Genomic DNA, 27585 nt, shown 5'->3' with positions numbered 1-27585 from the left:
CAGTTTACCAAATATGGCCACTGCGGGGCGTGGGATACATTCCCCTGTGATGCTGCTGCGCCGCCGACACGCAGGAAACTTCTGGCTTTACGGCAAGAACAGTAATCTGGATCTACGATTCTACCAACAGGTAAAGAAATAAGATCATTCTCCCAGCAGGTTGGGCTTTTTCCTCCTTTTCTCACACAGATCTACTGTAGAAGTTTGCCGATCGCTTTATTTACGCTCTTATTTGTGGAGCAGAGGTGATTACAGCTGGAATGGGCGCGGCTGAATCCGCTATGTGGGACAGAAACCTCTATCATACTCCTTAAATGTATGCAATATATATGTTTACATAACAATATCCTCTATCAGTAGGTGTTATATTCCACTTTTCTTACCAAACAGATTCGATAAAGGATCTAAAAGCAGCATATTATAGGACTTCTGGAGAGCACATGTTAGTAAAAAAGGACCATAGATGGAAAAGTAGGGAGGAAAAACATAAAAATAGCTGCTTTTCAATACTCAGAGACAGTTTGTTTGATATTTATATTTGCAATACTTCATTTGCAACATGAGGTTCCAATGAAAGGACCTGTAGGTAATAGAGGTTATCCTGGGTTGGTGGAACTTGTAGAAATAAAACCTCAAAGTTGGTTTCCTGTCAGCAGCGTTCAGGCCACAGCCTCCACCACAGCAGCTGCAGCAGCTGAACCAACTCACCTCTCTGAGCTCTGAAACTAGAGGTGGAGATCACCGTCTGTGGGTAGCAGGGAGCGCATTTAAACCTACAAACCCACTGAGTTTGTGCGTGGAACGGAAACGAGACTATAAACCTTCAAACTGAAGTGTTGCTCATGAGGAAAGGAGTGTAAGTATGGCTGCTGTTGCTTCCTGGAGATATGCTTAGATCCACCCAGCTTTCTATGAGTGAGTGTGTGGTCAGCCATAACAGGAAGCCAGCTAACGGATCTATGGCTGATAGAGTTAAATATCTTTAAGAAATGCAAAGGATTTGGAAAATAAAATAATCAGAAACACACCTCTAACCAGAGGAAGATAAATAAGAAGCATGCAGCTTCTGCAGGCAGGGGCGCTGCTAGGAATTTGGGGGCCCATGAACGACATTGATATTGCCCCCCACCCCAAAGGGGAAAAAAATAAAATAAAATTTACGCAAGCTATACAACTGCTATAAAGATGCACGGGAGATTATCACGGGAGATTATCATTTACATTTACATACACATTGATCAGAATGTGAAAAAATGAAATATACATAAACTTTAAACTTGACATTTACATGCTGTCTGCAGCGCGTCTAGATAAGGAGGAGCAGCGCGTCGCTGATCTGGGAGCTGGCAGGGAGACAGGCACTGATGATGCAGAGCGCTATGATCACTGCTCTGAAACAGTTTATTAACGCCTAAACTAACTTAAAATGCTGAAATCTGCTGACAAAACATTTGCTTTTATGATCATGGTGCCTGCAGTTTGGATTACGTACATGAAAAACGCCTTCCAGCCACCGCGACAAACTACGAGGAGGCCGGGCTATAAGCTGCTGTTAAATGGGTTTCCGAGTGGCAGTGCACCGCCAGTGTACGGGGGTCTAATTGGCTCCGACAGAAATAATATTTGAAGGCAGGATTGTAATCTGGATGAACTGACTGCGCTGACCATGTTTTCAGGTGGACTTTCTCACTTGAAATAGATTCAAACTACTTTTTACCCACTGATCACAGCAAATATAGCTGCCATTGTTACAGGCAAAGAAAATATAGGGTAGCTGCGCCCAATGAGCTTCAGACCCACTTTTTCTGACGCACAGCCTGAGCAGCAGAGATGCTTCAGCCGCGCGTCAAAACTAAACTTGTGCAAGCATCAAAAATTAAGCAGCCTATCGAAAAATAACAGGGAAACGAGGCTGCTGGTGGATCATCTGTTTACATGATGAAGGAGGGACAGAGACAGTTATTTAATGTAAATATCCAGGTAGCGTTTAGCTGATGCTAACCCTCTGATGACGTTTTCCTTTTGCCTGGTCTGGTTGATAAAGTTAAATTCTCAGCTCTGTGAGGATATTGGCTCAGTTGTTTGGTCTCTGTGTTATTTACACACTTTAGGCTCAAAACATGCTAGATTAATTAATTAATCTTGAAAACTAACAATGAAACACAACAAAATAATAAAAAAAAATGGCATTCATGTCCGGTCTCAGGCAGCACCCAGCTGGGCGGCATCATTAATGATGTGATTCCCCTCCGACACTGAGGAGGATTAACTAAGTAAACCTGGGTCACGGTATTAGATGCCTTTTCCCCCTCTCTTCTTTCTCCTTCCTTTCCTTATTTTTGAAACCCAGACTTTACAGTGCTGCATTATCATTACGTCAAAGGACGTACGCGTGGCATTTAGGCCCCGGTACGATATAACTGGCGGTGAGAGATTGGAGACCTGATGCGATGCAGGACCTAAGGACAAAAAAAGTTCTTGCAATTTCATGGGAGGGGGAATGTCAATATATTCATGATTTGTTTCACCGTTTGCTGCTGAAAAATGAGAGAGAACATGAAGATGATTTATTTGACTGCTGGATTTGTTTTATATGTGAAAAATATAGTTGGGCAAATCTTCTCTTCTTATTTGGGCCCCCCTCAGTCAAGGGCCCTTAGAATTTATGCTCCCCCCCTACGGCGCCCCTGGCTGTAGCAACCCTGCTTATTAGTATAAACTAATTTTCATCATTTTCCTTTTATGGATGAGAGACATGTTTACAGTAAGATATGTTTTTTCTATTCCAGTCATATTAAAGATAGAGATGGATGTTTAAAACTAGTGAACTTGAAATGGAAATATTTTTTAGTAAATACGGATAAATATGGCAGCAAACCGGGTATGGAATCATATTGGTATTTCCAGACTTGATTCCCATATTCTGTATCTGTTGTTGCTTTAAGTCCTTTGCTTCTTTTGTTCTTTCCTTGAAATTCAGAAAAGTTTGATAATTTCTCAAAATGTGGACATTTAAGGCAAACGTTTTAACCTGAGATGCTAGAACTTAAAAGAAAAATGCAAAAAAACTAGATATTTTTGTTTTAGCCATAAGCATATATATGGTATTTGTGTGAAATATGTTAATAAATATTAGATGTAATAAACGTTCGAAATAGAACAATAAATACAATAAAATAAAGAAAATGACCAGGGGCAAAGCTAGAGGCTAGAGGCTCTATTAAATTTAAATACAGCTTGGTTAATATATTCAACAAAAGGATGACCATGTGGGAAGTTTGTTGACCTTTTTCACTATTGAGAAGCTTTTACATCAGAAATTGTTTCTGTCTGCTGTTAGAATGACCATTAAAAAAGAAATGTAAATGTATTTTATGGCACTTTGCTTTTTTCTCCTGAGCCAAATAAATTCTTGTTTCTGTCTAAAGACCACTAGAGGGCGGTAGCATCAAAGCTATGAAACGTCACTTGGTTTGTTTAATATTTGGGGCTCAGCAGCCAAACTGTAGCTTCCTGTGTAATCAAGTCATTTCATGAACAGGAAGCCAAACCCATTTCTACCTCTTTGCCGTGTCTAGGCTTAAAATGAAGCTTGGGACTGAAGAATCAACACCTAATCTTTTTAATGTGTTTGAAGCGTAGCTTTAAGTCTGGTTTTATAACAATTTAGTAATGATTTAATTCACACAAAAAAAAACTTTGTTGAAATCAAATGTAAATGTGTTTATTATCTCTACCTTTTTTTCCTGTTTAGGGTGAGCTGCTAACCTGACAACAGCCAGATGCATGTCTCACTCCGCCTAGCTCCGCTCACATACATCTGGGAACCCGCCATAGGAATTGCCTTTACTGAAGGCTGGGCCTTATCAAAACTCCTTGCATATGATTGGATAAGCCACTTGTCTGTCATCTTTATTGACGTGCTATTTCAACCACTCACACCGAAGCTAACCCGTGACGCTGTGAGAGGAGGAGCCATTTGGTAGATCAAGCTCTTGCCAAATCCGGTCGGGAGAAGGGCGAAAACATCGTTTCCACCAACAAAAGCCTTCAAAGCCGTTCTCTGATGTTCTTTTAATGAAACAATATCAGATAGATTGGACAACACAGAAGAAATAGCAGCATCAATGCTAACGCTTGCTTCCTCAATGCGAGCCGCCATTGTTGTTGGAATCTCACGGTCGCTTCTCCACTCCAGGACACACCCACCCTGCGTCCTGATTGGACAGACCATAAATTCGGTTGGGGAAATCACTTTCAATGAGCGGGTTCCCAGATGTATGTGAGTGGAGCTGGGCGGAGCGAGACATGCATCTGGCTGTTGTCAGGTTATGAGCTGCAGCCTTTCCTTAAAATCAACTCTACAGGCAGGAGCCTATTTAATAAGTACGTCTCCCTCTTAAAATGTTTTATACTAAATCTGTTTTTTTTTATATATATAATAAACATTGAACCGGTCTGATTAAACTGTATCTGTAAGGTGCCTTGAGATGACGTGTTGTGAATGTGAATAAATAACCTGAACTTAAATAAGTCATATTACAGCTAATAACTAAAGTTGATTTTCACAGGGTTTTGTTCGTGTTTGTAGGTTAGTCTGAGTAGAAATCCAGCAGTGATTTGAAGCCCTTAAGGCTGATTAATACTCAGAAACCAGGTCGTCTGTGTGTGTGTTGCAGTGAACGCAAATGTGCCGCTGCCCCTTCTGCAGACACTCCGATGCACCTCTTCAATATTGTAGGTGACGGCAGACAGTGTCGCAGACAGGAGGCCTCTGATTGGTCAAATCTACATCCGTTCTACACTATCCTGTTTGGTACCTTACCGGCTTTTTTTGTTTGTATGACCGCCATTGTGGAAAACGACTTGTGAAGATGGACCAGCTAGAAGAGCGAGGTGCGTGAGAACGCTGGAACCCTTTTTCCACCTCGATCCCCACTCTTTTTCGCCCCCATGTCCCTCTGTTGTCGCACAAACTTGCCCCCACTTCCTCACCACGTCGGCCGTATCTAGACCCAAAGCTAGTTGGTAATTGTCCCTCTTGCATTGTGGCATGGAATAACATAAAGCAGACCATGCTTCAATATTGAGCATAATTAAAAAATATCTGCAACAAGCTCACTGCAATACACTGCTGCGGGGAGGATAACCAACCCTTATGGTGGTCAGTGAACATTACTGATCAAACAGCAGAAACCACAGAACACAGTTTAAAGCAGGGCTAAGTAAAGAAGTATTATTTTGGGTATAGAACAATCACAGACCTACCAAGACAGAAATATGTAGAAATAGATCACTGCATGTCTTGCTGGCTGATTTATGTATATTTTGGCGGATATTAGCGTTTTTTTTTCCTTTATCAGTATCAGCTAATGCATGCATGTATTAATGCAGATTCATCAATGCTTTCTGCAGCCATGTGTCGAGGTCACCTAACCTCCCTCTATTTGCAAGTCCTTGTTAATTTAATCTTTGAAGCATTATTGTTTCATCTTTGTTTGAATTGTTTAAATTGATATGTATGTTATGTTGCATGTTATTAGCCTCGTGAAAGCATCCTGATCTGGCGAGCTTTCAAGATTTTGCTCGCTAGTCAGTCTGGAGAGTCTCTGTTGAAGAAAATTTCAAGCCGTTCACCAAACGAACGTCCAATCAGCGTTGGCTTCGAGGCGGGTTGAGGTGTGACGCAACGAGAAGCGCGACAGTTCAGTCTAAAGAACATGGCGGCTTCAGCTGATGAAACTAGCGTTAGCGTGGCTATCGAGCAAGTTTTATCGGAATTACAGAGTATTTCTTCACTGAAAGAAGAGCAAAACACTGCTCTGGAGGCTTTTCTCAGAGGAAAAGATGTTTTTGCTCTTCTCCCGACTAGTTTCGGCAACAGTAGCCTGGCTGTTAGTACGTCATATGCTTCGTTGATCTGATTGGTTTATTTGGCCCGTCTATCACCAACATAGGCCAATCAGCTAACCAGTATTTTCGCCCCTTCCCAAAATTACTCCAATCGAAGGTTTCCAGATGGATATGCGGAGCAAATCCATCTGGCGGAGTCAGGTTAGCGTGTTATCCCTACTTCCCTGTTTCTTTGTCCCATATTTGCTACTGAAATCCATCAAGAAAAAATCTAAGTGAAATCTAAAAAAGACCTCAGCACTGTAGACTTGAAAGCTTTCTAAAAGCATTAAAATTGTTTGCTCTAGAAGTAGATTTTAAGAATTAAAATAGACATTATGTGCTTTTTTACAGAAAAATATCTTTGAAATAGCCTTTTCATTTGACCCTTTGTGACTAAAACATCATTTGATGTGAACACTGACACCTCATTAGTTCAGTGCAAATGCATCTATAAGCCTATTTTCCTTAATGTACTTTGGGTCCGTCCATGTTAAATGGGTCTGACCTAGCAAACAATGGAAGCGTTAAATTCAAGATGATTTATATAGATGTAGATACTCAGAAGCGATTAATATTCACCTTAACCCTGATACCAATGACCACTCCACATAACTGGAGTCCAGGTGTGAGTAGATTAGATTAGATTAGATGAGTTTTATTGATCTAACAGTGGAGAAATTCACTCGTCACATATTGGCATAGAAGTTAAAGAAGGTGCAAACAAGGAGGGAAAAAGGTGCATTAGGTGCATTATGAATAAACGATATATAAGATATATATATATACGAGTACGAGAACGAATAGAAAAATGTTGCAGTTCTGTGTTTTGGCCACAGGTGGCAGCGTCATAAAAAAAAAAAAATCTGCAATGCCTCTTTAAAAATGCCATTAAACAAACAGTTTGTTCTCTTCTGGATGTACAGATCGTGACGCCAACAGAGGGAAACTACCTGACAAGATCTCAGCACAGGATCAGGCTCAAGACTCATTGTCATCGAAGACGTCCCTTTAACTTCCCAGGTGACATCCCATCATGCCACTGACCTGGTTCCCCACCTCCCAGCTGCTATGGGTGCGTGTCGCCGCCGTGCTGTTCACCTGCACCGCGTTCAGTGTCACGGCACATGGCGGCGGGCTGCACCAAGCAGGCATGGCGGACTGGTGCATCTTCTGCTGGGCGTTCAGCTTCGCCTGTTCTGTGCTGGTCCTGCTGGTCGAGCAGTGCAGCCTCCAACCCAGAATCCCAGTGTCCTGGTCCAACTTCCCTATCACGGTCGCCTGCTACGCTTCCCTCCTCTGCCTCTCAGCTTCAATCATCTTCCCATTGTATTTTATCAAAGGCCAGAATTCCTACGGCGAGCAACGTGACCATCGGATCGCCGCCACCGTCTTCTCCTGTCTGGCAACAGTTGCCTACATGGTGGAGGTGAGCCTGTCCAAGGCCAGGCCAGGAGAGGTGGCGGGTTACATGGCTACAGCTCCAGGTCTGATGAAGGTGTGCCAAACCTTTGTGGCCTGCATTATCTTCATCCTGGTGAGCAATCCAGTGTCATATGACCATCACGCAGCCCTAAAATGGTGCATGGCGGTTTACTGCATCTGCTTCATCCTGTCCATGGCTGTGGTGGTGCTGTGTGTGGGAGAGTGCACCGGCTGCCTCCCTATCCCCTTCTCCAAGTTCCTGTCAGTCTACGGACTTTTGGCCACTGTCATGTACCTGACGGCCACCATCCTCTGGCCCGTGTTCCATTTCGACAGGAACTACTCAAGGGGAGGAGATAAGTCCAAATTGATCGCCGTGTCTGTGCTCACTGCTCTTAACTTCCTGCTGTACATCGCTGATCTGGCTTACAGCGCCAGACTGGTGTTTGTGAGCGGCTGAGATGCAGGGAGACGAAGAATACTCTGAACAGATGAGGCTGACAGAAGGGACAGAGCTCTTTTTTTGTAAGTTTAGACGACACAGACATAGTCCTAAACACCTAAATGTGTGTATGTGTGGTATATGTCTATGTTTGCATAATCACATTGCTGCCTTACAGTATGTGCTGCTTAATGTGAAGTGGCTTGTTTTGAATGTCTAAAACAAGTATATGAATAAAGGGAAAAATTATTTATTTTTTTTCAACTGTGCAACAAAAAGGAGTGAAAAAGTGGGTCCAACATTTAATCTCCCTTAAAGTTTTTTTTTTAATTGAAATGGACTAAATTGAATAAAACCCAAGAGAAACTCATAGGAATAACTGGATAAAAATCAAACAGCTGCATTGAAACCTCTGTTCACATTCAGTTTTAGTGCTTAGTTTCATGTTTATGATAGATTTACTACTGAATAGCAATGGTTAGAACTGCCTCAGTATGATGCAACAAATCAGGAAGTAAAACCTTTGCCAGTCAAAGAAATAGAGGAAACCATCTCGAACACACTCAACCTTGCCGGTCCTTCAGTCAGCTTCTCTCTCACAATGAATGGTAAGTCAATATTTTCTCTTTGGAAAAAAACCCTGCTGTTTGTGAGGTTTAAATAGTAACTGAAAAAAAAATGTCTCCCACACATGTTTTTATTGCTTCTTGTTCCTCTTTAATCCCAGTAAATCTCTGACTGTCAATAGTTTTTTTTTTCATTGTATTATTTGCTGGTTCAGCAAAAATAAGTTTTATCGAATGTAGTTAAAGCAAAGAACAATAGACAGGGAGCTGTAGGTGATGTGAGAGGGGTATTTGATGGGGTATTTCTCGCCACTGCTTGTACGATGGTTGTTTCTGTATAAGGAAGTAACACCCGCCAGATTTTCTTCTCCTCATGTTAGTTTAGCAGAGAGTTGCCCGCTCCTCCAATGTTTCTTTACAACGGTTTACATTTTTTTTCTACACTTTTTTTGGATTGTTGTCAACAGTTTGCTTTAAATCTCAACAAAATTCTTCAATCATTTTACAAAATGAACTTAGATTTATTTGTTTAACACCAATTTTCTGAGTTATTTGAAACATTAGAAGTAATTTTCCTGTTAACCTGGGACAAGCTTCAGTTGAGATTATCACATTGCTTTTTTTTTCTTTTTCCCGTGTCCTGTTTGCCAGTATAGAAGTGAAGATTTATGTCACAAAAAGTTTGCTTTCACAAGTAGACCATAAGGTCTACTTGGTAATTGTAACATTAAAAAAAGAATCGCTTTGGCAAGAATAAAAAAAAAAAAAAAAAAAAAAAACATGCAATGGGAAAGAAGACAGAATGGGAGGATAGAAAGTGAGAGGGGATAAGAATTTACTATGTATGCGCTGTATATGCGCAACTGCTCTTGTATATAGAAGTTTTATAAAGCTTCTTTAGCAGGAATTTATGCTTAATAGCTGGTGTGAAGAGTCCCAGACCCACCCCAAATAGTCCAGGGCTGATGAATAGGAGACTGGTGCCCCAGAAATCCGAAGACACCCCAGAGTAAAAGGATACAGGGATGGCAGTGCCCTCTCAACATGGGCAGACGAGATCCCCAGAGACTTTTAGACAACCACCTAACTCATTCCTAAGGACATTGATAAAAACCCAGTTTGGGAAGACGTAATTTGTTAAGATTTCCCATTGGGCATAGCTTAACAAAACACTTTCACATTCTAGGTAAAATAAATACAGATGTGATGGGATGACCTCTGCCTCACCCCATTTGCTTAGGAGTGAGTTATTATGCACTCAATCTGATCTTTATCCACAACAGCCAGTTGGTGGCGCCACCTCCCCGCTTCTTACAAGAGTAAACCTTTCCAGTTTGCAGCTGACACATAAGTAGAATATAGTGCTATATGCTGGCAGACACTTAATGAATATTTCAATACCACTGATCAAGGTTGTATTGCCACCAGTGGTGTCAAAAGTACACACATTTGTTACTTATGTAGAAGTATAGATACTGCAGTTTAAAACACTCTGGTAAAAGTTGAAGTATCAACTTGTCCTCTTTACTCAATTGAAAGTTAAAATTTATGACTATTTCAAAAAAATTCTTTGAGATAGGGCCAAGGATGAGGGAGGTCTTGTTGGTCTCTGTCTCCATCTTCCGATACGCTTCTCGCTTGTGTCTGAACTTTCAGACATTTCAACATCTTTTTCTGAATCCAATATTGTAGCATGGCATTGACAACTCATGTTTGCAGTTTGAAGAACACCTGCTTGCTTCTGATGATTTCCTTTAGCTAACCATTTTTGCGTTTTGCGTTATATGACTCATCCAATTACACTAGTTTTCACTAGATCTGGATGGTGCCAATGATCTGCATTGGATGGCGCACATGACGTGAAATAAACAGAGATGGCAAAAGTACTCACTTTCCGTACTTGAGTAAAAGTTCAGATACTTGTGTTAAAAAATACTCTGGTAAAAGTGGAAGTACTGATTAAACTTCTTTACTCAAGTAAAAGTAACAAAGTACAGGCTTGTAAATTTAATTAAAGTATAAAAGTAAAAGTAGAAACCACTTTTTTCATGCCGTTGCCTACATTTTAAATGGATGTCTGCCAATAGGACTAGATCTCCGTTGTGTTCATTTTCAATCATCTTGTCGTCCATGCTACTATGCTAACGCCACCGCCACCAAGCTGCAATGATTTGCCGTGAATGAATACAGCCGAATCTGTGGATTCATCTTGTAGTGGTGCGTCAAATGCAACGTAGATTCCCATCCAATTAGACTGAATTTGGTATTGATGACGTGAAAAATAATAACGGTAACTCCATTGAAATAATTCAAAACTAAAGTAACGAGCCAATTTTTTAAAATGTAAGGAGTAGAAAGTACAGATATTTGTGTAAAAATGTAAGGAGTAGAAATAAAAAGTCGCCATAAAAATAAGTAGTAAAGTAAAAATATCAGAAAAATCTACTTGAGTACAGTAACAAAGTATTTGTACTTCGTTACTTCCCATCTCTGGAAATAAATATTTATAAACACTAAACCAAAGCTAAGAGTAACGAGAAACTTTTGTTTTAAAAATTTAAGGAACAGAAAGTACAGATACCAGTGTGAAAATGTAATGAGCAGAAGTCAGAGGCAGGAAGAAAAATAAGTAATGAAGTAAAGTATAGATACCTAGAAAGTGTACTTAAGTACAGTAACAAAGTATTTGTACTTCGATACTTGACACCTCTGTCTGTTATAAGTAATTTTCCATAAAGTAAGGTAACAATAAATGACAAAACTCAATAAAAGGTAAAATAACTCTACTTTTCATCAATTCACTTATTGCTCCATAATTTTTTAAATGCTGAGTGTCCAGGAAGTAATACACAAGTGAAGTAATCATGGTTATTTTTCTATTTGTTCCAGACTCAATTAGAATAGTCCTCCTGGGAAAAACCGGAGCAGGGAAAAGCAGCCTGGCCAACACTATATGTGGAGATGAGCTGTTCTCCATCAACCATACCATCAGCTCTGAAACAAGAGAGTGCAAAGCCATAACCAGGCCTGTCAGTGGAAGAAACCTTACAGTCATTGACACCCCAGGTTTCTTCGACACAGACCAGCCTGAGGAAGACCTGAAGCCTGAGATACTGAGGTGTATCACTGAGTGCGCTCCTGGGCCTCATGTTTTTCTACTTGTTCTCAAAGTGGAAAAAAAATTCACAGAGCATGAGCAGGCGGTTATTGAGAAAATCTGCACATATTTCTCTGAAGATATTCTTAAGGACGCTGTGGTGATATTCACCCATGGCGACCAGCTGCCTGATGGGATAAAGATTGAGGATTTCGCTGCTAATAACAACCTTGTGAGTGAACTGGTGAAGAAGTGTGGTAACCGCTGCCATGTCATGGACAACAAATACTGGAACAGACACCAACAAGGTGAATACAAGAGCAATAAGCTTCAGATGGAGAAGCTGCTTCAAACAATTGACACAATGATAAAAGAGAACCAGGGCAACTGCTACACCAATGACGTTCTGCAGGCAATGGAGCAGGAAATAAATAGAGAGGAGCAGAACATTCGATTGGTTCAAGAAAATCTATCAAATGCAGAGATCAGAGAAAGGGCAAAGAAAGAAGTTTTAAGAAAGCTCCTCATCAGCTTCACAGCTATTGGAGTAGGTACTTTGTTAGGAGCGCTTTTTGGCATGGTAGTCATGGTTGGAGCAGTCCTTTCTATTTTAAAGAAATCTTCCCATCCATTAACCCTGAAGCAGGCAGTAGGCCAATTGCAGCTACAGCAGGGGTAGCGGTTGGAACAGGAGGAGCAGCACTGGCAGGAGGTGTTGTACCAGCAGCAACAGCTTTGAGCATTACAGGAGCATGTGCAGCAACAGGAGCAGTTAAAGGGGCTTTAATTGGATACGATGTGGCCGAAGGAGCTAAGAGTCCAAAAGAAGCTGCCCTGCAAACGGCAGAGGCTGTGAAGTATGAAGCACAGGTTCACTTAAATAAGGTCAGCCAAGTTTGGAATAAAGCAATGACAACAAAATCCAAAACATCAGAGCAAGAAGAGGCTGCTCTGCTTGATAAAGAACTGAAAACAAGCTAGCTGGAAGGTTTATTATCCTGACATAAAGATCTGAACCTTCAGTTTAATGTGAAAATGTATTGTTCACATTAAACTGAACAATACATTTTTTCCCATTCCGGGATTAAACGATAAACTGTTAATCGGATCAGTTTAGATGAAACATCATTGAAAAAGACAAGTTTGCTTAATCTGTGTTATTATGTTAATTTCTGTTACTACCTGCTCAACTGCTTTTCCAATATTGTTCATTTTTTTCTACAATTATATCATGTTAGAATGTATAAGACTGTGAATTCATAAACAATTTTGGTGGACAGAGATTTTGTATAATATAAAAATAAATTCCTGAAAAGGTCCCTGTGTTAAATGTCATTTACCCAATCATTCAATAGCCTACATACACTTATGCTCCTCATTATTCATGGCAAATGTAGATATGCATTACGATCAGGGCTTCGTCATCCACATACCATGAGAAATTTGATAGAAAAGCATGACAATAGAGCCAGGAACGCTGGCAGTAATGCTAGGGGAAAAAAATGGTACTCAAATTAAAATCCTTGCAGAAGCTGAAAGAACCATTATCAAAAAAAAAAAAAAAAAAAGAACCATTATCAAAAATTTGACAATATTGAGATTTATTTTACTTTTCTTTTGTGGAGTTGATTTGTTTATAAGAATTTTGTGTGATTTATTAAAAACAAAAGAAAGAAATATGAAGTAAGAGATTAAAATTACCCTTTTGTTTTATAGGCATAAATGAAGCACGTTTAAGAATTCTCTGTACATTTCTAAATGACCACAAGAGATAGCAGCTCATTAATCACACGGAAAACTTGATTGATTGGTTGACTTTATTGATCTCACAGTGGAGAAATGTGCTCGTTACATCAGCTCAAATAATCAGAGAAGTAGAATGTGCCTAACTAAAAAAAAAAGTGCATGGGAAACTAATCAAATATACCAGTAAAGACATTGAATTATTTTTTTTTTTCTTCAAAAGATGACACTTACATAAGGAGTTTAATTTTATAAAACTGATATCCTTGCAGATGAAATGAAAAGTAAATGAAATGAAAAGTACAAGAAAGTATTATTGTTGTTTGTGCAGCAGAGTGATCTGATGCAGCAGAACAAATGTTGCTTTTTCTGGTTCACAATGCCGATGCAAAACAAGGTTCTTAGACTGAAGGTAGTGATCATGGTAATTTATGAGAAACAAACCAAATGTTGCTTAATTTTTAATTATGTTCTTGCCCCACAAGAAAAAAAAAAATACTTTCTTTACACAAAAGAAGGAAAAGAAATAAGCTCCCACCAGCTTTTACTAAGATTTTTTAAAATCCTTTTATATGGTGTCAACATTCTTAAGGCAAATTAGTGTATCTTAACATTTTTACATATTTTACATTGTTAATAATCATATGCATTTGTGTTGCTTTTAAAACTATATAGAAATAGAACTTTGTGCAGTGGATGCCATGACATCAAACATAAACATACATCAAAAGAACAAGTGAAATGACTACGTCAACCAAAGAAGTAAGCAATTCAAATAACAGTAGTGAAATGGTTATGTTACTAGATTAGCATAATATAAATAGCATAACATAGCTTGCAGTGTTAGTATTAAATTACTAACAAAATAAAAATATTTATGCTGCATATTTATACAATATTGACATATAAGAATAGTGCATGTTATATATTTAAACATAGATGTGATTCTTATTCATTGCAGTTTTGCTAAGGAAGCATCTTTTCTGTTTCTATTGTAGTTTTTTCCCAGATTTAGACATTACACATAAGCCATAAGGTTTAAATACTTCACTTTAACTCAAGTTGCAATATAAAAAAAGAGATTTTCACACATATTACAAAGCTTTTTTGTAATATATCTACTTTAAAGGGACACTATGCAACATTTTTCTGTTAATTAATGTGTTCCATAACGTTTTGGATGACTAAATGAGTCATTTCAGGTTGAACAAAGGTATTCTCGGCCGCCCTGGTGGTCTGTGGGGGAAATACTGCACTTGCAACTGCAGGAGCACCGACCCGCACCCACAGGCTCAGAAGTCTCGTGAGAGTCAGTCTTGCTTTACGGCGAGAACTGCTACACCCCCCAGTTAAAAGCATTCTCGTTGCTAGCACAGTGGCGATCTTTGTGCAGTTATGCTACGTTCACGCAGCAAAAGCAGCAAAATCGTGTCTGCTGCTTCATTTTTGCTGCTTGTACCAGTTAGTTCTGACGCGCGGCTGAAGCAGCTTTGCTGCTCTGGCTGCAAAAGTGTGTCTGAGGCGCGTTAGGCGGAGCTTCACTATCCTTTCTTTTGCCTTGCAGCTATATTTGCTGTGATCAGTGGGAATAAAGTAGTTTTAATATGTTTTTAAGTGAGAAAATACACCTGAAAACGTAATCATAGTTGTCAGTTCATCAGATGATTATCACGCATCAATATTTTTTTGTCGTAGGTTCACCAACCAGACAAACCAGGTTGCGACGAAGTATGGACCATTCATCTAGGATTACAACCAAGGCTGTTTGATTTTTTTATTCTAAATAAATCAAAACTCTTTCTTTACCAAGAGGAGAATTTCTCATTTTAAGTAAGGATTTTTAAAATCCTGTTTATAGGTGCAATCTAGGCAATTATTATCTTAAGCGTTTACATATTCACATGTTAAACCATCGCATGGCTGCTTTTAAAACTAAAATAGACTTTGTGCGTGGAGTCATGACATCCAAAACATACTCAAAGACCAAGTGAAATGACTTGTCAACGCAGTAAGCTCAGTGTGAAATGGTTTGTTTATACATTAAAAATACATACATAGCTTGCAGTGTTAGTATTAATTGACTACAAATCAAAGTATTTATGCTGCATAGTTTATACAATATTGACAAGAATAGTGCATGTATATTTTAAACAATGATGGATTCTTGATCGGTTTGCTAGAGACAGCTTTGTTCATAGTTTTTACGACATTCCATCCCAATTTAAATACTTCACTTTAGCAGTTGCATATGGAAAAAATTTACACATAACAAAGTTTTGTATATACTTTAATCCGGCTACATTTTTCATGCATATTACCTGCTAGATGTATAAAGGGTTTACAGAGAAATCTGGTTAACATGAGGAACCTTCTAGTTTTTCCAGGCTTTTTAGCTACATAATTGGGTCATGTGTGTTTTGTCATATCTGATGTCCTATTGGATAAATATTGTGCTCTACTATGTATTGTTTTAACCTGTGCAGCCAGTTCATGCATATAGAACTAATATACAACCCGCTTCTTCTGTAAACGCAAAAACACACATTCTTATAATTCTCCCTTTCACTTTACTGGTGGTACATGGTTTTGTTTAGTGTTATTATCATGTATTAACAGTATAAGCAACACCAACAGTGAAAACAAAAACAATGCAACAAATGAAAGGATTGTTTCAACATTTACACTGAGAACTAATGATATCATTAATAGTAAGTAAAACACAATTGCCAGCAGTATTTCTCTGATGTGCTTCTTGATTTGAGAAATGATTTTTACAACCCACACAATTATTTCAATAAACTTTTTTAATGCATATAAGCCTCCAGGTGCCATGATTCCCAGTGATGTCAGAATGTGTTCCCATGTCACGCTTGTACCAGCTATCGCGGCTGTTGCCTCTGCTGCGATAAATCCTTCAGTAGCTTCTGCTACAACTTGTGCTCCACCTGTGCCTCCCCCACCTGTTGCTCCACCTGTGCCTCCCCCACCTGTTGCTCCACCTGAGCCTCCTCCACCTGTTGCTCCACCTGTGCCTCCCCCACCTGTTGCTCCACCTGTGCCTCCTCCACGTGTTGCTCCACCTGTGCCTCCCCCACCTGTTGCTCCACCTGTGCCTCCTCCACGTGTTGCTCCACCTGTGCCTCCCCCACCTGTTGCTCCACCTGTGCCTCCCCTACCTGTTGCTCCAGTTGTGCCTCCCCCACGTGTTGCTCCACCTGAGCCGCATCCTCCACCTGTTGCTCCACCTGAGCCTCCTCCACCCGTTGATCCACCTGTACTTCCACCTGTGTCTCCAACACCTGTTGCTCCACCTGTGCCTCCTCCACCCGTTCCCCCACCTGTTGCTCCACCTGAGCCGTCCTGCCACCTGTTGCTCCACCTGTGCCTCCCCCGTCGTTGCTCCACATGTGCCTCCCACCACCTGTTGCTTCCAACCGTGGCCTCCTCCACGTGTTGCTCCACCACTGTGCCGTCCCCTACCGTGTTGCTCCAGTTGTGCCTCCCCCACGTGTTGCTCCACCTGAGAGCCGCATTCCTCCTCCTGTTGCTCCACCTGAGCCTTCCTCACCCGCTTGATTCCACCTGTACTTCCACCTGTGTCTCCAACACCTGTTGCTCCACCTGTGCCTCCTCCACCTGTTGATCCACCTGTACTTCCACCTGTGTCTCCTCCACCTGTTGCTCCACCTGTGCCTCCTCCACCCGTTGATCCACCTGTACTTCCACCTGTGTCTCCAACACCTGTTGCTCCACCTGAGCCTCCTCCACCCGTTGATCCACCTGTACTTCCACCTGTGTCTCCTCCACCTGTTGCTCCACCTGTGCCTCCTCCACCCGTTGATCCACCTGTACTTCCACCTGTGTCTCCTCCACCTGTTGCTCTACCTGTGCCTCCTCCACCCGTTGATCCACCTGTACCTCCTCCACCTGTTGCTCTACCTGTGCCTCCTTCACCTGTGCCTCCTCCACCTGTACCTCCTCCACCTTTTGCTCTCATTCCTGCTCCTCCTATTCCTGCCGCTCCTGAACTGAATGTTCCTGCTGCCCCTATAACTGCACCTATAGATCCCAACACTGGGTACCAAATTCCTCCAAACTCTCTTCCTTTAGAAGTTCCTCCTCTCTGAGCTTGTCCACTTGTTGTTGCCTCATTTTCTTTTGCATCATCTTCTCCTTTTCCGTCTATGTTTACAGATTTTTCTGCTACTTGTAAAACTACAAGGGATGATCCAAAGAAAGCATTGGATCCTGATCTATCTGTGTTATCTGTTAATTTGATCCATGCATTTACAGAAATACACTTGCCGTATCCTTCTTTTGTTTTCTTCGCTGTATTGTCCAATGTGGTTAACAGCTCCTGTAACTGAACCTCGATGCTTCTGCGGCACTGGAAATGATACAGAATGACCAGAAATGATTTCTTCAGGATTGAGTCGGTGACTATTAATGTTTAATTCATCCAACACACATTTATCCCCATTAAAGTAAAACATTATTTTGGCTGCATAGACATTTAGTTGAAGATTAATCTGTTAGGCAGATAAATTTAAAAATAAAAATACAATTCTGTGAAAAAGTTCCATATATTTTTTGTTGTCCTTAAAAAAAAACGTATTTAGTATTCAATTCCTTACACATAGAGTTATTTCAAACCTTTATTTCTTGTGATTTCTATCACAATGGCTTACAGATAATTGGATCCCTAAATTTAAGGTCTTTTCAGCCAATGCTAATTAGCCTAGCTCTAAATAATTTTGCCCAAAACATTTTTCAAGCATTTCTATTTTTTTTCTTTTAGGGTATCGAAATTGCTTTCTTGTTGAAAAACATAATAAAAAACAAACCCCAGCTATACCCACCATCAGAAATGAACAGGACTGAAAAAAGTTACAAAAAACTATTAGACAAATGATCAAATAGAGAAAGTTTTTATCAATCCTAATAATCCTTAACATGAAAAAAGAAGTTTAAATTGATGTAATGCAGTGAGTAAAATTGTAATTTGACTTTTCATTCATTGTATGAAAATACCCTTTTAAACTATATAGAGATGATACTTGAATGTGCAATGCAGCAGTTGGTCATTCTGTTTCTAGTCAGCTGACTATATCATTTACTTGTTCTTCTGTTTAAATGTAGATTATTATTACAATATTGCTATCACAATAGTGTATTAAATCATAGCAGTTAGTTCTGAAAAAGCCTGAGCTGTACAGGGTGTAAAGGGCTCATATCACTGTTTAATATAACTAGCAGCAAATATCTTGTGAAAACATATTACATTATTTTGTAAAAAAAAATGTATTTTAGCAATTTAGAAGCTCGGGAATAACGGATCCTATAGAGTTTGCTAGCATAATTAATAGCATAACTTATTTGGATTCTTTGACATGATGAAAAGCTAATGACTTAATCATTGTTACCGGGTTAAATTTAAAAATATACAGAGGTAACTATAAGGGAATATTCATCAATTCCTTTTTGTATTGTTAATAAATCTCTGCTTATTACCTGAGTAGATGTTATATTTGGTTGGAGGACAATGCGAACCAAGAGTGGTTTACTTCTATCTTGACTCCACTCAAAGGACTGGATCTCCTCTCTTAACACCTTAGCGACCACACTTTCTGGAAACCGCAAGGCCATTCCGACTCCAAGTACAGGGAGTGAAATCGATTCAAACCCTTGCCTCTTACAGGATGTTAGGATGCTGTTGATGCCCAATCTAAGAACCTTTGAGTCAACAATAAACATTTAAAAAGACAAAAATTAAAACATACAGATTGTATCACTTCAATAGCTCTATATAACACAATGTGAGATAAATTGTTTTACCTGAACTGCTGTTCCATCGTCATCATCATCCCATGGAATAAGGTTGAGGAAGAACACAGCACCAGAGGGAAGTCTGGGCAGTCCCTTCAACAGCACTGAGTCTCCAGGCACTGATTCATTTCCTGCTGTGTTTCTGAACCTTGACATCAGCTGTGGTCCAACTATTTCATTCAAAGTTCTTCCCAAACCTGAAGAAAGAGGATTATGGCCAACCATAGGAGAAACCACAGCATCAACCTAGAAGGGAAAGAATACAGAGATCTGGGTCTTTGTTATTAACTCATACCATTTGGACATTTTCTTCCCATCAGGTGGTATAAAGATTTGTATTATTATATGACTCTTCTAAACACACAAAAAAATAAAAAACAATATTTCTTACCTGTTGGGTCTCAATTGTCCCCATGAAAACCTCAACATAAACACTATCTCCAGCAACCTCAGCAACGCCTTCATCACTTGTTCTCACTGTGTCTTCTTCAGCAGGGTCAATCTGGAACCTTCCACTACTGAATGAGCGGCATCCATGGCTTATTCCTTGAAAAAGGTTGTCACACACTTCCAACATGCCCTTCACGACATGGTTTCTGTTATCTATCAGAATGATCCTGCTCACCATTCGCCCTCCCTGACTGCTGTACTGCCTCACAGCATTAACAATAGCCTCAGTGCAAATACTGAGAGGAACACCAAATGGCCCTGAGCTGTAAAAGGGCATGGTTAAAGATTTGGACCTAAAGGCTTCTGATAGTAATGAAGCTCCATTGGAATGGTCTAAATCATCCACTGGAATAGTCATCAAGGTGTCTGTATCCAGTCTAGTGATATCACCTAAACACACCATCATCTGGAGTCCATTTTTAAGGTTATAAGCTACAGCTGGGTCTCCTTTATTACTATTTATAAATGGCATTTTTTGACTTAACCCTGAATCATTGATACCAGATTGTCTGTGTTCCACCGGGTCCATGGTCTGGCATGCTTTATCATTGTTATTAGATCTCTTATGCTGGGATGTCAAAACCTCATGATTGTTATCTGCCTTAGATTTCCAATATCTCTTGACCAAATTCCTAGTCTCTTCTGGGTTAATACGATGAAGCCCCAGCATAGTGAGAACTATTATCTTAGCTATGAGTCCTTTAATGTCTTGTTCACTGTTTTCACCTGTTGGTGGAGCAGGTGAGATGGAAAATGGCGTTGAATGCTGTTTTGAAGAGAAAAAAATTAAAATGGTTACTTCTTTAGTTTCAGTTTCACTCCCACTCCATATTCCCCACCCCCAAGCAATGCAAAGTTCTTACTACATTATTACATTCTGGTGTAGACATGAACTGACCTGTTGTATTGCAGTCAGTGTCACATTGGAAGGTGAGGAGGCTGCTTTTAAACTGTTCTGGACGGTGAAAGTGAGGCTGCAGCCATCTGTGAGATTCACAGTGTGCTTTGCTTTTCTCAGGACTGCTTGCTGATCTAAACAATAATGTGCAACAGTAGGTTTTGCAAATTACCCAGATAAATATAATGTAACACAGCAAAATCAGCAGGTGGAAGAATAACGTTTTTTTTTTAACATTAATATTCCTCCTATGTAAACACATTTGCAAAAGTCAAATACAGTTAGAGATCGAGACACAAGTAAATGTTGCAGCATTTAAAAACAAACTAATAATTACCAACCCTCAGAGTTATGAAATCTGTCATATTTGATGTTTGTTTTATACAACTAAATATTTTGAGTCATATTAGGAACTACATGAATATTAAATAAAGTATGTTTGAAAATGTTCACACATTCCACATTTTAAAGATTATACATTCACCATTACTTTTGAAAAGAAAATATATTTTTACCTTGACAATTCAGAATTTCCTGATCAAATCAAACAAAAATGTATCACAGGATTTATGGAGCACTCTGTGCACTTCAAATGTTCTTAAATAAACATGTTCATAACATTCTTTTCTTATTAAGTCATCAGTATCTTAGATGCAATCAAAACATTTTACTGCCTACCTTTTTTGTTTCGGAAAGCGAAACTGTAAACATATTTTAATTCCCTCTTCAGTGATTCACAGCTTCCGCCACTTGATGTCCAAGTATGAAAATAGTTTTCTATTTCCTTCTCCTGATCTGGGTGAAGGTTGTAGCACTTAAAGAAAACAGGGTAAGTGCTACTATTACCCATTATCTATATAAAAGAAACCTAGAACGAAAAAACTAAATGGTGTCCTTAAGATCAAGCAAGAAAAACGCTTTACAAATCAGCTGCACAAACATTATGTAAGTAACAACGCCCATTACATTAGAGAGAACCAGGAAGTTCTTTTGTTCAGTGACATGCAACCAATCAGAAATCAGAGTCTCTTTGTGAGGAGCCCTGATCCCTTCTTCATTAAGATGGAAGTTTGACTGCGCAGTAAAATGAAATTATTTACTTTTTAGAATAAAATAAAGGAATTTTAATACAACTGTTAAAAGTCCGTCCGTTTGTTTAGTACCCACATTACCCATGATGCATATGTTCATTTTGTAGTTCTAATTTCACGTAGCTGAACAAGTTGTGTTTCCCATGCTTCTGGCTGGTTCGGTGGCATTAAATAGCATCCACCATTAATCCTTCTTTAACCCAGTGTGTATGAAACCTGTGTGCGTTCTTTACGATGTAAGTATACATTTTAAGTCCGATATTGTGTTTTTCTGTCAGTTATTATCCCAGGAGGTTAAATTGTCCTTTAGTTTCTCTGGTTACTGACAATGCAAGAGTATACTTATAATAACTCAAGTTCTTTGTTACACTTTGCTAGATATATTGCCATTTTATTAGTAAATGAGGGCATTGCCATTTATTTTATATTTTCCAACAGTTCTGTCAGTTAAATGTTTATTATGTTTGACCAATAATGCATCTGTGATGTTATCGAGCCCTCCAGTGGATTTTTTTGGTATTACAAGCCAATTTCATCCTGTATCTATATGCACCCGTTTTGCCTGCATGGCTATAAATATGCATCTTTATTGTTTATTTTGTTTCAGATAACCACACATCCATATACATATCCCTAAGAAACCTTCTACAAGTGGTCCTTCGAGCTGGATCTCATTGGTCAAATCAACAACACGACATCTTCACAAGACAACATTCCTCAGGAGAAAAGTCATGAGTATAGTCCCCGTCCACGCAGGAGCAGGAAGCTTCCAGGACATCTGGCGGAGTATGAGCATGACCTACCTGATCCAGAGGAGTCAGAGTCATCAACAAGCAGCAGCTCAGAATAATCTTATAAGGATAAGAAACGAAGATGGAACAAGATGGAGGCAGTATGGGGCAGTGTTTTAGAAGCAATGAACGAGATGCAAGTTACCATGAAGGAGACCAGTGGTGCATTATCCAAGTGTGTGGAGCAACTAGAGGGAACATGTAGGGCATGCAGCCCTCTTGTGCCATACAGTCACGCTTAACGGCATAATAGAGCAGAATCCCTTCCTGCATTCCTACCACAGTCTAGCAGTATGGATATACACAGCAGTAACACCAGGGATCAGTTGAACATCCTGGCACCAGCAAGGTAGGACAACAGAACACCTGCAAATCTACTAAGACCAGTAGAACCTGCTGCATCCCTATCATTGCTAAAGGCAAGCCCCACGGTACAGACAGCACCATGGCCAGTTCCACAGCCAGATGTACTTGAAGCACCTCAGCATACGTTTCAGCCACCACCTATGTCCCAGCCTCAGATAGACACGGCCTTCCAGCCAGTAGGTCAGTCTTTACCATTACCTGTTCAACAGCTGAGAGGCCCTCCGGTTTATCCAGGAATCCAGCCAGCATCGTTACCAGCTCCACCTCCTAGAGTGAGACATGTGATACAGCCTGCTCTACAACCTGACATCCAAGTATCACAATCTAAGCAGCTTGGGAAGCTCGAAACACATCAAACTGAGTCTTTATTCAGTCAGAGATACCAACATCTGCAGTTACCAAGCAGCACCAACCAGGTGCACTCTGCAGCATCATACAACCTTGCTGCGGCCTCTGCTACGCCTCTGTATCAGCCACTACGGGGAGCGGCAGCACAGCAGAACTACAGCCAGCATTATGCTGCTCCACCTATTGATTTTCCCAGCCATTACTCTGCTGCCTATCCAACACCTCCAGATGCATACCAGGCAACAGCCCCACTACCTTTGCCAGAAGAAGTCAACCAGCCAAACCTATTGGAGATGATTGTGGAATCATCATACGGCATCTCAAAGCCTAGACTGGTCGCATTCAAATAAGGCCAAGAGAGTGAATTTGCACTTCATAAGAAAGGATTGGACAGCTTCCTAGGGCCTCATGCACACCTCACAGAGGAATATAAATATCACATCCTGCTGGATCATTTAGAGCATCCATGTGCTCTACAAGTTGCTAGGCACTATATTCATGACCGCACTCCCTACACTAGTGCAATGCTAGCCTTAGAGCAGAGATATGGACAGCCTCGACAGTTAATCCAGAGTGAACTCAGTGCTATCCTTAACTGCTCTCCTGTTAAAGTTGGTGACCCTCAAGCCTTTGAAGATTTCTTCCTGGCAGTGTCTAGCCTTGTAGGTCTCCTCAGTACTATGGATGATGTAGCAGCCAGTGAGCTCCACTGTGGTTCACATGTAGACAGGTTACTCGCCAAACTCCCTCCTAGCTACAGAGACAGTTTCATCGAGTACTGTATCACACGTGGCATTATACGCGCTGGGAGCAGCCGCACATACAACATGTATGACCTGTCTGAATGGCTCGAACGCAAGTCAGAAGTTCTTCAGCTATCCAGGCAAGCCACTCAGCCACAGTCATCAGACAGACCATGACCGGGGAGAAGTAACTCCATAACATCTACAGGGTCCAAAGCACAGAGTAAGTCTGCATCCATATATTATGGCACAGATCCTTCTCAAACGCCCACAAAGACATACACCAAGGCAGAAGCTGTTAGTCCTTCTTCCCCTTCCAAGAAGAAACAAAAGTTTAAGCCATATTGCCCATACTGTGAAGGAACAGAACACTACCTTAGTGGCTGTGTAAACTTTAAGAAGTTAGACCTCACAGCTGTCGCCACATGGCTAAAGGATAAATCCAAATGCTGGCGCTGCGGCCGTAAACACACTCCAGAACAGTGCACTCTGAAGAAACTGCGCACCACCTGTGGAGAACAGCACTTATTAGTGCTGCATGACCTGGCTGAGGCTAGAAGACGGGACCCTAACATTCTAACAGTGAGTGCCAGAAGAGTATTTCTGGATCCTGTCAGTCACTCTGGTTGTGTAATGCTCAAGGTGGTGCCCATTCAGTTATACCATCAGATAGAAATCTGTAGACAAGTATGCTCTCCTTGATGACGGCTCAGAGAAGACCATCATACTCCCAGCTGCAGTTAAGTTATTAGGCTTATCCCCAGAGGAGGAAATTCTATCTCTGCGTACCATCCGTCAAGATTTGATCCAAATAAAGGGAGGCTACGTCTCATTCCAGGTATCCCCGAAGGCCCAACCAAAGCGCCGTTATAAAATAGCATATGCCTTTACTGCTGAACAGCTCAGCCTAGCTGAACAGTCATGTCCAGTGGAGCTCCTGAAGGAGAAGTACTATCACTTACAGCAAGTGCAGCTGGAGGGATTCAACCAGATACAGCCTCTAGTGTTATTCGGTTCAGATAACGCTCACCTTATAACTCCTGTCCATCCAGTCAGGCGTGGCCCAGCCCATGCTCCTGTCACTGTTTGCGCCAAGCTAGGGTGGGGCATCCAAGGTCCAAGAAGTAGTATGCCTACACCGCAGGGAGACGTGCACTGCCTGAATATATCATGTCTTTCTCCTGCTGAGGCCCTGCATCAGGATGTTTAACGTCTGTGGCAACTAAACGCTCCCATACATAGACCTGAGAAGGAGGTCACACGCTAATAGGAGGACAGAGAAGCCATAGCCATGTTGGAGGCTAAGACAATCAGGGTTCCTGTAGATGGTGTGGAGAGATACGCCACTCCTCTGCTGAGGAAGAATGATTTCCCTCATATGCATGTCCCTCCAGAAGTAGTTAAAGGCCTGCTAAGGTCCACAGAGCGGAAGCTGATTAAACGTCCAGACCTGGCCCATACATACAACAAAGAGATTAAGAAGTTGGTTGATTCTGGTTATGTGGTGAAGTTGACTGCAGAAGAGATTAACAGTTCTACTGAATCTTGGTATGTACCACACCATATGGTACATCATAACAACAAAGCTCAGGTGGTCTTTAACTGCTCCTTTAAGTCTTAGGGCACCATCCTCAACAACTACCTTCTGCCAGGCCCTCCTCTGGGGCCTACACTACTGGGTGTACTCCTCTGCTTCCGTCAGTATCCTGTGGCAGTGAGTGGAAACATAAAGGCCATGTTTCACCAGATCCCTGAAGACTGTCCCCTGTTATGGTTCTTGTGGAGAGATGGTGAAAGAGAAAGGTTGCCAGATGTATATGAGTGGAGAGTCTTGCCCTTTGGGACAACATGTAGCCCCTGCTGTGCTACATTTGCCCTCCAGAGACACATGAGGGAACATCAAGACACTCATAAGGACATCTATGAATCCGTCCATACAGCATTTTATGTAGACAACTGCCTGCAGTCCCTTTCTGACCCACAAGAGGCTAAGTTGCTTATTGACAGGATGAGAGAGTTACTCCTCCAAGGTGGATTTGAGATAAGACAGTGGGCCAGCAACCTCCCTGAAGTGGTTGCCGATCTGCCCAGTACAGCCAGGTCAGACAGCTGTGAACTATGGTTATATTTCTGTAGCCTTGATCCCCAGGAGTCAACATTGGGTCTCAGCTGGCACTGCCCAACCGATGTCCCGGGATAAAAGCACCGCCCAGTGTTCTATACATCTGTCACAATCCGCAATATTTATAAGGTGCTAGCCAGTCAGTATGACCCACTGGGTTATATCTGTCCTTACACCACAAGAATAAAGCTCATTGTGCAGGCCCTGTGGAATACAGAGAGAGGATGGGATGAGCCCGTAGAAGGAAATCTTCTTCAGTCGTGGATTGAATAGGAGGAAGAACTGTCTCATCTCCAGCATATCATCATCCCTCGCTGCTACAGCCCTCACAGCATCACAGGTGCTACAAACGAGGTTCACATCTTCTGTGATGCCTCCGAGAGATCCTATGGTGCTGCACCGATGGAGTTGACATATTCCTTTTGTCCAAGGAAGATTCAACTGATGAGATATCTGGAATTAGTGCAATTTAAATGTACACAGTCTTCTACAACAACCAACAAAATTAATGATACATGTATTAAGAACACTCTGTACTTAATTCCAGTTTTAATCATTAATTGACAAATAATATTAAATGACAATAAATAATTATTGTGGCACTCATCGCCTTCCATAAAAAATAAGCCTACATTTTTTTTTATCTCTTGATGAATAGCAAGACCAAATTGTCATGCAAATGTAAAATCTTTAAATAGATAAACTGCATCTACAAGGCGAGCAGGTCCCTACAGTCAGGTAGAACCCCATTAAATGCCACGGGAAGTGGTACAACAACACCCTCAGTGACAGAAACAACATCTCTGACACTGCAAATCAGGCAGAAGAGTGGCTAAGGAGGATTGACAAGTCAGGCCTATCCGACAAATTCAAGTCCTGGGTGTACCAGCATGGGCTCCTACCAAGGCTTATGTGGCTGCTGACAGTCCATCAGATCCCAGTGACTGTGTGGCACCCGAGAGGTGCGATCATCTAAAAAAACAAAAACAAAAAAACCCATAAAACAAAACAGACTGCGGCGATTGTGAGCAGAGCCCTAAAAAGTTTATTAGATTTAAAAGTTCAATAATTTATTTTAAAAGAGGAGCTCGCTAAAAGGGTTTGCTAAAAAAATAAGTTAAAAGGAAGGGATTAAAAAAATAATAAAAATGCAGGGCATCAGGAGCAGCAGAGTCAATGGAATAGTCCTAAGATGCGCTCTAGCTGGCACGATGGAGGGCGCAGTCCTTTCTCCAACACGCTGTCCTCTCTTCAGCATGCTGCGCGTGTGGGCCTCGCCAGCATAGCTGGCACCAGTAAGGTCACCTCCAACACGCAGTCCTCTCGCCAGCGTGCCTCTGCGCCGCTCCCCAATGCGTCGCTCTCCATTGCGCCGGTCTCCATTGTGCCGCTCTCCATTGCACCGCTCTCCATTGTGCTGCTCCCCATTGGGCCGCTCACCAGTGCGCCGGTCTCCATTGTGCCGCTCTCCATCCTGTCTTCCCCACTCCAGGGCGGCTCAGCGCCTCGCTTCAGTACGCCCGCTCCAGTGCGCCTGCGGCAACCAGTCTCTAGAAATCTCCTGCTGCTTCTCCCTCACCCACTCTGTTAGACCCTTCTCAAAGTCCGGCTTCGGCTTTCCATGTCCGGTCTCTGTCTTCCCATGTCCAGGGTCTCTCTCCTCCAACCAAACAGCTGCCTTTTTATCAGTGTCCCTGCACGCTGCTTGGCTGATAGGGAACACCTGTGCCGCTGCTGTGGGCGTGTCCAGGTGTGAGTGGTAATGTGACCTCCAAACAAAATCAG

General features: G+C 41.2%; 2 protein-coding genes across 4 annotated transcripts; both read left to right on the top strand.

Moving 5' to 3' along the window:
• Positions 1–8054, top strand: LOC119788332 (myeloid-associated differentiation marker homolog). Of its 3 annotated transcripts, none has more exons than XM_038292605.1 (2): positions 1–130; positions 6819–8054. In XM_038292605.1, exon 2 carries the CDS (start codon positions 6929–6931, stop codon positions 7775–7777), a length of 849 nt encoding a protein of 282 aa, XP_038148533.1. In that variant the 5' UTR covers positions 1–130; positions 6819–6928; the 3' UTR covers positions 7778–8054. The 3 variants fall into 3 exon arrangements, with proteins under 3 accessions (XP_038148533.1, XP_038148527.1, XP_038148543.1); XM_038292599.1 differs by lacking the exon at positions 1–130 and adding an exon at positions 4329–4386; XM_038292615.1 differs by lacking the exon at positions 1–130 and adding an exon at positions 4878–4896.
• A 37-nt stretch (positions 8055–8091) lies between these two features.
• On the top strand, positions 8092–13853 carry LOC119788324 (GTPase IMAP family member 7-like). Its single transcript, XM_038292588.1, has 2 exons — positions 8092–8367; positions 11215–13853. The coding sequence occupies exons 1-2, from the start codon at positions 8361–8363 to the stop codon at positions 12099–12101; spliced, it is 894 nt and encodes a 297-aa protein (XP_038148516.1). The 5' UTR covers positions 8092–8360; the 3' UTR covers positions 12102–13853.
• The last annotated feature ends 13732 nt before the right edge of the window (positions 13854–27585 follow it).

The sequence above is a fragment of the Cyprinodon tularosa genome, unplaced genomic scaffold, assembly GCF_016077235.1.
Source record: "Cyprinodon tularosa strain WSP-4 unplaced genomic scaffold, ASM1607723v1 ctg1089, whole genome shotgun sequence".
Classification (NCBI taxonomy): Eukaryota; Metazoa; Chordata; class Actinopteri; order Cyprinodontiformes; family Cyprinodontidae; genus Cyprinodon; species Cyprinodon tularosa.
This window is presented reverse-complemented; position numbering and strand designations above follow the sequence as displayed.

What these genes read in the sequence shown, in the direction of transcription:
- LOC119788332 (XM_038292605.1), top strand. Translation starts at nt 6,929, where the DNA reads ATGCCACTGACCTGGTTCCCCACCTCCCAGCTGCTATGGGTGCGTGTC.